At 41.7% G+C, this 12,060-nt stretch overlaps 1 protein-coding gene across 11 annotated transcripts in view; it reads right to left on the bottom strand.

Moving 5' to 3' along the window:
- The window catches only part of PIK3C2G (phosphatidylinositol-4-phosphate 3-kinase catalytic subunit type 2 gamma), a 2,048,585-nt gene that overhangs the window by 696,687 nt on the left and 1,339,838 nt on the right, over positions 1 to 12,060 (bottom strand). For all 11 annotated transcript variants that reach the window (XM_085652678.1, XM_085652687.1, XM_085652677.1 and 8 more), the window contains one exon: positions 7,021 to 7,209. In XM_085652678.1, coding sequence (XP_085508804.1) covers positions 7,021 to 7,209 — 189 coding nt within the window. The remainder of the gene's footprint in view (positions 1 to 7,020; positions 7,210 to 12,060) is intronic.

Genomic DNA, 12,060 nt, shown 5'->3' with positions numbered 1-12,060 from the left:
GACATCACTGATTACATCTCAAATTACATCACTGATGACTACCTTCCAATGTTTTCAAAATGTTTCTGTGTGTTAAAGATATATAGTAAGATACTACAAATGGTAAATTAGTAAACTTTGTGCACTACTAAAGAACGATAACATTTGTAACACATATTATGTGAGTGGCCATGTGACTGTGTGTATCCATGTGTGAGTAGGTCTCTGAGTGGCTCTATGGGTGTCTAAGTGGTTGTATGGGTAAGTGAGTGGCTGTATTGGTGTGTGAGTGCCTGTATAGGTGAGTGAGTCACTGTGTGCATGAGTGTGTGGATGTGTCAGTAGTGTATGGGTGAGTGAGTGGGCATGTGAGAGGCTGTATAGGTGATTGATGGGGTGTGTGAGTAGCTGCATGGGTGAGTGAGTGGGTGAATCTGACGACAAAATGGGGTATATTTTATGCAATCTGGCAGGTGTTAAATAGGCTCTGTGAAGGATATTATGTTGGATATACTGGAACAGATCTTTTGGGAAACCTTACCCCGATAACTCAGTGCTCAGCTCGACTCCTTGGCAGACAGTGCACGTCCCATATCATGTTCCCATGTGCATTGGAGCATTGCCAATGGGTTTTGTTCCTCACAGAAGAGGGCCTTTGGGAGTCAGGAAATCAGGCTGTGTCTATTTCCTATCATATACAGGAACGTCATAAGGTGGTGTGGGACTGGTTCTGTGTCATTGATGCCCCAAAGGTGCTCTACTTCTGCCAACAGGTGCCTAGGTACCAAAAAACTGACCCGTCAGGAGATCCGTTTGCTCCATTACCAGGTCAAATGGGATATTTGCCCCACTTTGAGACAAATCACCCAGTATGCCCAGCCCTGCAGTCTTCCAAAGATCAGCTCCCACGTGGCATACTGCAGTTGAAAAAAATTCATTGAGTAAAGGGATATCTCAGGCGCATACCCAGGAATACCAGGCAACATTCGCAGTGCTCTACAGTGACTCCTATGTGCCACCTGAAGGAGGTCTTTGGAAGCAAGTCCCTTACAAATTGAAGTCCAGGCTCTTGTAGTTGAAGAGAGAGACTATGTCAGTGAGCAGTAATACAGAGACCCCATCCAGCAGATAATCAAGAGTAACTGCCCTCTCAGTTCACGTAGTGCTAGGCAACCTTCACCACATTCCAAAACCAGGAACCTGTGGTATACAAGGAAAGTGCAGAAAACCACAAGGTCATTTGAGGACACCCAAAGTGCTGTACCAGGAAGGAATAGTTCCTGAATTTAAGTTTGCGTGTCAGCCTCCATCTCTGCCCCCACCTCGCTAGTTTGCGCTTAGCGAGCCATCATGCCAACCACCGCAGCTGGGCCACCAAATACTAGTGCTCAAACATCGGGCCCTAATCCACTGCATTCAGGTGACAGCTGCAGTGTGGAGAGGGCTACCCTGAATATCCACTTGTTCCAGATCAGTCCACCTAGCATCGCGTTCAAGATAAGAAAGGTGCTGTGGAAAACATGGAGCGGGAGGTTTATGAAAAAATAAAGGAGACTGTGCAACATCACCATTTTCGCGAACACGACCTGTACCTGTACTACGAGGAGGAGGGAGTACCAGAAATCAAACTGAGACTGCAGGTAGGATATTGCTTTTGTGAGATTTACATCTATCATCCCACACCAATGGTAGATATTGGTGCTCAGATACCTGAAGGTGCATGGCTCATTGACAACTTGCGCAGAACAGTCAGTTTGCAATGGGAATAAACAGGTCTTAGCTCAACTGATGCCTAGTCCAGAGGCAGCTTTGAAGTGGTCTAGGATGTGTATTACATTGCCTATATCAGCGCGCACATCTCTGATGTACAGAAGGACATTGTCTGCATAAAAAGAAACAGCATGACGCTGGCTGCCAACCACTAAGGCCCAGATCTGCCCCGACAGCTTTAGCCTCCGCACAAGTGGCTCCATTGCCAGGGTGAAGAATAATGGCCAAAGTGGGCAGCCCGATATGTGCCCACACATATTGGGAACAGCTAAGAGATCCATCGCCCTGGCTTGACTCTTTCTATTGGCTCCTTGTAAAGCAGTTTAAGTATGACACTGTTCTGATATTGACGAGTCAATGTGGGCATGTGTTCCAGCAGCTGTGCTGCCAGTACCTTGCTAAGGATTTTATTAATCATAACCCATCATGAATAGCGGTCTGTATGAGATATCCTCTGCCAGATCGCGCCCAGGTTCGGAAGCAAGATGAAAGTAGCTTCCTGGAAGAAATGCCCTCCTGCCAGGGCAGTAAACTAGGGATTCAAAAACATGGAGATAAGGAGGGTCTCAGGTTTTGTAGAGTTTGATTGGCAAGCAAGGCCTGGGGTTTTTCAGGTTGGGGAAGCGCATATGGCACCCCATATCTCCTGCTCAGTCACTGGGTCTTCTAGGGCCTCCCTCTGTTCTGCAGGTACCCTCAGCAGCAAGACCAAGGACAGAAATTTGTGAACTGCAGGTCCACACTGGACATGCGCCTGCCGTAGTGGGCCCAGTAATGCCCATAGAATGCAACTTTGATTTCCTCCTGACCGGTGGTGATCTAATTGGGCAAGGGATGGATAAAGGTAATCAAGTCGTTGTCTGGCATGCATCTCAGCAGCCATGCCAATAGCCATCCCGATTTATCTCTCTCTGCATGCATCTTAGCTTTGTATGCCTTGTAGTCTAGGAAATGCAGTGACTCAAGCAGCTATGCATGGCAATCCTGTGCATGCAACAGCGCAGTGCACCCCAGTCGCCCGACAACGCTGCCTTCTGAAGGGCCCCCAATGTGCCTGTGAGTAGTACTGTGACCTGAGAGAAACTTGGCAGTATTTCCAACAACCCCAGATGATTTTCTTTGCTCTCTAATACTACAGCTCTCTACTGATGACTGGCTCAACCCAGAAACACATGTCTAGAGATATACAGCAATGTGTGCACCAACTTTGGTGAAAAGCTACAGCTAAAATTGCAGTAAGTTTGAACTGTGTGCTGCATTTACCAGGATGCAAAGGGGTGAACTGTGCTGGGACTGTGAGGCAGTGTGCTCCCAACCCCCATTCTGTTTAAAAGGCTCCCTTGAGCCAACAAGCTGACGAGCTTTGGAGAAGCACCTGTGTACCTGTGAGTGGTATTGTGACCTGAGAGAAACTTGGCAGCATTGCCAGCAACCCAGATGATTTTACTTTGCTCTCTAATACTGCTGCTCGCTACTGATGACAGGCTCAACCCAGAAACACGTGTCTAGAGATATACAGCAATGTCTGCACTAACTTTGGTGACAAACTCCCGCTAATTTTGAAGTAAGTTTGAACAGTGTACTGCATTTACCAGAATGCAAAGGGGCAAACTGTGCTGGGACTGTGAGGCAGTGTGCTCACAACCCCCATTCTGTCCATCAAACAAGCTGGAATACACCCAGACTCGTATCGATCTTTTCAAATTCACTAGAAAGCTAAAACTTCATATATACTTTAAGCTCAAGACAACGGCTACAAAACTAGGAAAGACACAATTAAAAACTATTCCTACTGACATCCTGACAGGGGATGACTTACCAACTTTGGAAGCCCTTGAAAGCTTGTGAACAGGGGACAGGAACAAGGTGGATATTATTCCTGACGTTGTGTAGAGATCAGCTTTATCAGGAAATGAACAAAAGAGTGCCTGCAGCCTGTTCAAACCCACATCACAGTTCCTACCCCAAATGCCAATGGATGCAATTGATATATTTGCAGAAGCAGTAAATAAAGACCTTCTTCATTTAAGAATAATCGTCGCAAAAATATCTGCAACATCACAATAGAGCAGCAACAAGCTTTCGAAAATTTACAGAAGGAGGATTCCATAGTTTGTAAACCTTCCAATAGAGGAGCAAACATTGCCCTGCAGACCCGTGAACATTATTGTGCTAAAAATATATGTTTCTCTGCTGTCTGAATCCAACAACACCCACTTTTTATCATATACCAAAAATTCATAAAGATGCCGAACACCCCCCAGGGAGGCCCATTGTTTCATCGCAAGGAAGTCTGACTGAGCATCTCTCGATATACAAAAGCTATTTTTTGTTTCAATTTGTGACAGGACTGACGTCCTATATTAAGGACTCTAAGAACTTTTTGTGCCATATAGACAAATTGAAATGGGAACCTTCGTACCAATTGATATTACTAGACAAGGCAAGTCTATACAAAAGCATAGCCCACCATGATGGCCTAAATGCAGTCAAGTTGTTTTTAAATTAACAACCATTAAAATTTGTAGAACATAATCTAATGCTATTGGAATTCACAGAATTTTTCTATTTCAAAATGATTACAGGCCGATTTTGGGGACCACCGTTGGCACCCGCTTCACCCCCAGCTATGCAAATTTATTCGTGGGCTGGTGGGAGAAGCCGGTGTCATGGTCGTCTGAAAATGCCGTTTGGATGGAGAATGTAGTATCTTTTTACAGGTAGATAGATGACCTCTTTTTGGTTTAGAAAGGGCCCTTAGAGTCCACATGGAACTTTATCAACCATTTGAATAACAACAAAGTGAACTTACAGTTCACAGGGGAAGTGAGTTAGACAACAGTACATTTCCTTGATCTTAAGGTATTTGTATCAGAGGGTAAATTAAGTACAGCCCTGTACAAGAAGAAGACAGCAGGAAATTCCATACTTCATGCCACGAGCAGCCATCCGACGAAATTAATTTACAGCATACCTTATGGTGAATTCCTTAGACTGAAAAGAAATAGCACTAGGAACTGTGATTTCCAGGTGGCAGCAAGTGAAAGTACCGCAAGGTTTATCGCAAGAGGCTATGGCGCACAGCTGTTGGACAACACTTTGTAGAAAGTAGATTCAATACCTAGAACACAGCTCCTCAGAGAGAAAGGCAAGGACAGAAAAGAAACAAGAAAGTTTAGAATGGTCATAACCTTTTCAGAGAATGCCAATGACCTAAGGAATATATTACAGAACAATTGGCGCACCCTGAAAACGGATGTAGTTATTGGTCCGGACATACCATCAGCGCCCTTGGTAACCAGTAGGAAAGCAAGGGCACTAAGAGACATTTTAGTGCACAGCCACTTGGAGAATAAAATTCAGAAGTCTACTACTCTTACAGAATTGAAAGGCTTCTTTCCTTGAAGCAAGTGCAAAGCATGTGTTAATAGCAAGAAGACACTATTCTATGAGACACCAGGTTTGAAGGGACGCAGAATGATAACCAAATTCCTGACTTGTAATATAGCATATACTGTATACTGTCTAGTTTTCCCATGTGGTCTACAATATATAGGTAGTACAATTCACCCAACTAAGACCCACATGTTTGAATATATGAGAGCCATAGCAAAGAAAGATACCTCATACCCAGGGGCCAGACACTTTGAACAAAAACATCAGAGCAACAGGAATCTGTTGCGCTACTATGGTATTGATCATGTACCGGTGAACATAAGGGGAGGTGACAGGATTTTGAGACTCCGTAGATTAGAGTCACAATATATTATTGATCTGCAAACAAAGATTGATGAATGAAATGTCCAGACATGAAATTTTGACAAATTGTATGTACATTGAAGACAATGAAATGTACCGATACACGGCTAGATACTGTTCATTGGTGTTACAATAATGCTGATATATGATGAAATGAATTTAGTTTTGCAAATATTTTATTGATGACAATGATAGGTGCCGATATAGGGCTGGGTGCTGTTAAGATGAAATTGATTTGCCCAAAAAAGGAAGTTTTTGCATTACTAATGAGAGATTTATATCTCAAACAAAATAATTAGGAATCCAAGTATTCGAATAAAACTTATGCCCATGTACGGCTTCATAATATACTGGTGTGTAAGTAATACCAAGATGGCGGTTCCTTTTGAAATTCAATAACGATGTATGTCTTCAATATCTATTGCTTGACGTGATTGCTTTAAAAAATAACCGCTTCCGAAATGTCAGACAACATCGACAAAGGCATTTGCTGAAACGCGTCTGTTGCGTGTGGATATGCTGTGAATAAACAACAATTACAACCGCCCCCACGAGTGCTTTTTTCTTTGACAATGGAGAAAGAAAGAAAAGGAGCCTTGATTGGTTTCGTGGGTACAGCCCCAAGATTATATCACCCGTCCGTGAGTGCGCAGACAAAGGTGTTTGGAGCAATGATATATATCATTTAGACTATACCCCAACTTTTCAAACATCACTGTTCCCTATTCACTGTATCTGGAAGCCCCATTGGTGTTAAGACAGGACACACATCTGACAGAACACAACATTACTTTGTTCACAAAGTGATTCATCCAACAGTAAACATTTAGTTTCATCTTCTGAGCTGATCAGTTGGAGATGTGTGTACTGTAATAATACGTCATTACTATATGAAAGGTGAATTACCTGCTGTTCATAAGGTGTACTGACTCAATATCTTACATATTAACAGATGCCTGAAATTTTATTTTAAGATGGAAGCTCATCTGGAAACAGGATATCAAGGGATCTGACAAGTTTGTTTACGTATAGTGGAGACTGGTGGACGTTTTTGAAAAATAGCTTTTTAAGTCACGTCCATGTACAGACTATGTTGACATCACAGGAGCCCAATGAGCACAGGATATGCAAGTGATTAGAACAAGCCAAGCCAACCCTATAATAAACATAATTCATGTAAGAAAGTGCATGCTATAAAACCAAACTTGGAAAACACTCATTGAAGTTCATTTTTGTGCTACACATAGGACTTTTATCCCTTACTTTCTATACAGCCAGAATTTGAACAATATAGCATGGATCCGCTTTACTTGAGGCAAATGACAATTAATTCAGCCACTGCCTGCTGAAGTGGGCATCAGTATGGATGCTAAAGTACATTGCCCTAGTTGTGCCTGAGTGCTATGAGGCTAAAGTGTGCTTAGATACCAAATGGTATGCCATTTTAAGTAAAGGTATTCATCACATACACATAAAAATGCATATTGTTTCCCTAATTTCTCAATACAATACCTTGAGGTCAAAAGGCCAAGTGCATCCAGAGGATTCGAAAATCTCCAATTCCTCAAAACTGCATGGATTGCTGACACGGTGTGTGGATCCCATCCCGGGGCACTGCCCAATACCAGTGGAAGGAAGCAGTTTTTAGAGTTACAGGAAGTGCGATAGAACCAAAGGAATCCTTTCTCGGCTTCTGGCAGTCTGTGAAATATTAATACAGTTGGTAGATATAAATCTTGTTCATAAAAAGGCAGAGAATTATTAAGGACTTACTACTGACACCAGTCTCAGAGTTCTAGGCTGGTTCTTTTTTAAATAACTTTGATTTTAACTAGAGCACATGACTAACAGTATAGCATACATCATATATGCATATGCGCCTAGAGTAATATGTTATTTATTATTATTGTTGAGAATAGGAAGGTACATCATGACCACAGTCACCCCACACTCAACAATGTTACAGTGTGAGAAGTTGGGCTTTTGATTGAGGGGTTGAAATACCCTTCTCAAGCAACAACCACAATCCTTGTCAGGGTGAACCACAAAAGTCACCAAACTAACTTGTGCATAAGCCTGTGATAGCTTGGCACAAATGCAGTCAAGCTTAATTTAGAGGGACTGAGTAATGTATTTAGGCAGCACACAAACAGTGATAAAGTGGGAACACAACTAAAATAAAAACAAACCAATTGAGAGAAACCGTGTAATATTTAATAATTACAATGAAACCAAAATGACAAAAATACAATCAATAGAACTGGAAATATACAATTTTAAAGATTTATGTAAAAATAGCACCAAGAAGCGGTCAGTGCCATACAAATCACAAGTTCAGGCCGAACGTGATGCACTGCAGGGACCAGGTTAGTCCCACTGAAAAAGATACCATCTCAAAGTCCAGCGCGCAGAGTTCAAAACTTCAGGATTTCAAAGGAGGAGTTTAAATAATGCCAGACAAGGGCGCAGGACCTGGGGTTTCAGGAACTCACTCCATCAGAAGCCAACAGGGCTCATGCAGGTCCAGTTGCAGATCCAGGAAGGGACAGTTACAGATCCAGGAAGGGACAGTTGCAGGTTTAGTCAGGGCCAGTTGTAGGGTATTCCTCTTTAGAACAAGGCAGGCCTCAGGCATCAAGCAGCAGGGCAGTCCTGTTAATATTGATAAAATTGATACCTCATGGCAATGGTGCACTTCTGGGTAGGAGAACCCATATCTTTGAACGCCACTCGACTCCACAAAGGAAGAAAAAGTGTACTCCAGAGTTGGTCATATGCTGTGAAATGCGAATCAGTCAGCGAACCTGATGAGTTTTGGCCTCCACCTTCATCATGGATTGCAGATTTTGCAAATCAAATGTGCTTATACGTGACTCTCAATTAATAAAACAAAACATAGGATTATCCAGGTATTCAAATAAATAAATGGTGGCCCTGTTACCCTAAGCAATATAATACAACCAAGTATACATAAATGTTGTTTGCAGCCATCTCTTCTCAAACAACATAAGCTGTATTCATCTTAGCTTTTGCAGTGTAATGTGCCAAAGTGTCTAAAAAGCAGCGCTCATATTTTTTACATGTTATGTTAGTTGTATTTACATAGGGCATGTTTAACCAGGAAGGGTTTCCCAGTGCTTTGCCACCGAAACAAATCCAGCTACACTTTAACATGTTAGTTCCTATTCCAAGAGGTTTAGAACAACCAGGTTTTCAACCTCTTCCGGAAAATCAGAAGAGAGCAACACGCCCTCAGATCTGGAGGGAGGGAGTTCCATAGCTTTGGGCCTAAGAAGTAGAAGGCTTGCGCTCCTTGCCGAGAACTCTTGATTCTGGGAACCAAAGCAAGGTCAAGTTTACTTGACCGCAGAGACCGACTGGCTGTATAAGAAGACACAAGAGAGCTAAGATTGTTCGGGCCTGAATTAGATACACATTTACACACATACCATAGTGCTTTAAATTGGATATGGCTGCCAATAGGAAGACAATGAAGTTTGCCTTACATAGAGATTGCACGAGGTAGGACTTAAAGGACTCTGGATGATAGAAGGTGTGGCTTGGAGTAGTGCTGATGAGAGAGGACCTGAAAAAGCCAGTCCTGCAAATAAGATGTCAGCCAGGACCGATCTGTACCCTGCACACACATGGCCTCTAGTCTTTGAAGCAATGTGGTATGGTTCACTGTGCCAAAGTTTGCAAAAAGGTCCAAAGGATCAGTGTAGCAGTGTTACCGTTGTCCAATTGGTGCCTAAGTTTGTTAGTCACAGCTAAGAGCCCTGACTCTGTACGATGTCCTGCTCCGAAACCAGATTGAGAGTGGTGGAGCAGGCCATTGGACTCCATGAACAACAGAAGCTGTTTGTTCACATGCTTTTCTAGCACCTTGGATAGAGTAGGTAATAGAGAAATCAGCCTAAAGTTTGACCAGGTATATGCGTCTAAATTTGGGTTTCTTTAATAGGGGCTCAAACATTGCGTGTGTCCATAGCTTTGGGACCATGCCTTGGGAAAGAGAAGCATTTAAGAGCTGGGTGAGTAGATCCAATGGGGGAGATTCCAATTTACAGAAAATCTAGGGAGAACAAGGATCGAGAGGTGAGCCTTTACTTTATAGTAGACAGAAGAGCAAAGAGAGTTTTATGGTCCCTGGGCTGGAAGGTACAAAGTATATAAGTAGGAATACTCAGAGTAAACAATTGCAACCATCTTTATCGCTACATTAGAAAATACAACCATTCAAATGATCTAGCTCATGACTATGACAAATAAATTAAAATTATAATATTGGTCTTACAAACTATACATCACACTCGAGTGGGCAAATAGATTGTATGTAATGCACTTTGTTACCTAAAGGAACATATATCATACTCATGTGTCAAGATTACCAGACCATACATCACACCCCTGAGGGTAAATAGATTGTTTGTTATACAATTCATTACCCAAGAGAATATATCACATGCTCCGGAATCAAGCTATCATGATAACATCCTACATCAAATGCCCTGCCCACCTGGGTAAATAAGTTACTTTTTTCCTTGTGAAGGACATACATAAAGCCCAAGTGGACATATAAGTCAGCCTGCTTTGTTCTACAGAGTTTTCCACACTCCTCGGAGCACACAGGGTTATATTTCCTCACTCGCACTCGCCAATGTTAAGTTGGCGAGTGCGAGCAAGGAAAATCCAATGCTAGACCACCTACCAGCGAGATTTCTCAGCGCAGGTAGTCACAGCTGGTCACAACCACTCAAGCTGAGAAACCATTTGTTTGCATTGAGGAAGCTCCCGCTAGAGTAGAAAATCTACCCGAGCGGCAGAAAGAAGCACTGCCCTCTTGCGCTGCACATGGTGCAGTTTGCGCTGATTTTCTAGGATCTAAAAATCTACGAGAACAGCACGACCTAATGCACACCACCATTCACAGGACTCCACATAGTGCGACAGTCGTTTTTGGTCACTTCCAGGAGTTCCGCATAGCAGAACACCACAGACTGCACCCAGGCCTACTCATATCGTAATATTGTGCATAATCCCCATGTTCCAAAGTCTAAATATTATGGATAGATTTCTCAGTGTAACTACCTTCTCCATCATGTCCTTCCGGGCTACCGACCCCATCCATAGTCTTTCCATTGTACATTAATTGCTAATTGTTAGTGGAATAATTCCAATTCAATGATGCAACACACTGCAGATAAACATGGACATATGAGGATATATGCAACAAAATCTCATTTACATGTTAGATGTTTTGAAACCTCTCTCTCCCTCTTCTGTCAGGCTACTATGTAGCATTTTATATTGACACTGTGTTTGCATGACTTGCACTGTCCACATTTGAAAAAACCTCTCAGTGGTGACATCATATTGCATCTCTACTCTTCTTATAGTCTTCTCTTAGATATCGGTTTTCCTTATCTTGTCTTTTATTGATCGATTCTTACTAAATGTAATACTAGGATAACTTTCTGGTTCACCACCATCTCTGTTGTCAAAATTTGCCAATGCTCAAGATAAAACAAATACTAAAATAAAACATATTTTTTTAGCCAATCAGTACTACTTATCTGATTCTGTGGTATAGTTTCCCAGAAGTCCTGTGTAATAAAAACAATGGATAAAAAACACTACAAGAACTACCTAATAAAAACAACCCAATCATATAGATGGAAACTACATGTTTCAATTTTCATATGATAGCCTAGCCAAAAAAAGTTGAAATTCCCTTTTAAATGTCTATTTAATTCTTATCTGTATTCAATCCCATTGGGGTTTTAGTATCCAGATCTATAATATAGTGGGATTCTAACCTCTGAAGCAGAAGTTTTACACCACGGACATTGTATTCAACTCTATCCATCACAAAATACCTTAGCAGTTTCTGATCTTTCTCATGACATTCAGCAAAGTGCAGAGCTACTGACACACACATTGATCACAATTTGGCCATAAGATATTCTAGAACTCTTTTCTTTACCAGATGAATAGTACTGCCCACATACCATCTTTCACATGAACACATGAGTACATATACAGCAACATATTACATGTTAGAAGTTTTAAAATATCTCTATCCCTCTTCTGCCAGGCAACTATGTAACCTTTAAAGTGACACTGTGTTTGCATGCTTCGCACCGTCCACATCTCTCTGGTAACAATAACTTGTACCCAAAAGTAATTAACACTTGCACCCTTAGCCATGCACTGCCAATACTCCCACAGATTCCATCACTCATGGCATGATCTATGACATCGGTGATAACATGACTGCAATATCTGAAATGGCATAATTGATAACAAGACTGTGCAATTCGGGGGCACAAGCAATACTTACTTTATAGGAGGAGTTTTAGTTGGTAGAGATAACTATAGCTGGTGATTTCAGTGTTGCTTCGATTTTAAAACATTATGTTGTCACTCAAATTATCAAACTGTAATGTTACTTTAGCCTTTGCTGTTTCTAGTGTTACTTTAGCCTTTGCTGTTTCCAGTGAATATATATATATATATATATATATATATATATATATATATACAGAAACA

This window comes from Triturus cristatus, chromosome 4_1 (genome assembly GCF_964204655.1).
Source record: "Triturus cristatus chromosome 4_1, aTriCri1.1, whole genome shotgun sequence".
NCBI classification, from domain to species: domain Eukaryota; kingdom Metazoa; phylum Chordata; class Amphibia; order Caudata; family Salamandridae; genus Triturus; species Triturus cristatus.
Note: the sequence above shows the minus strand (reverse complement) of the source record. Positions and strands in the feature narration are given on the sequence as shown.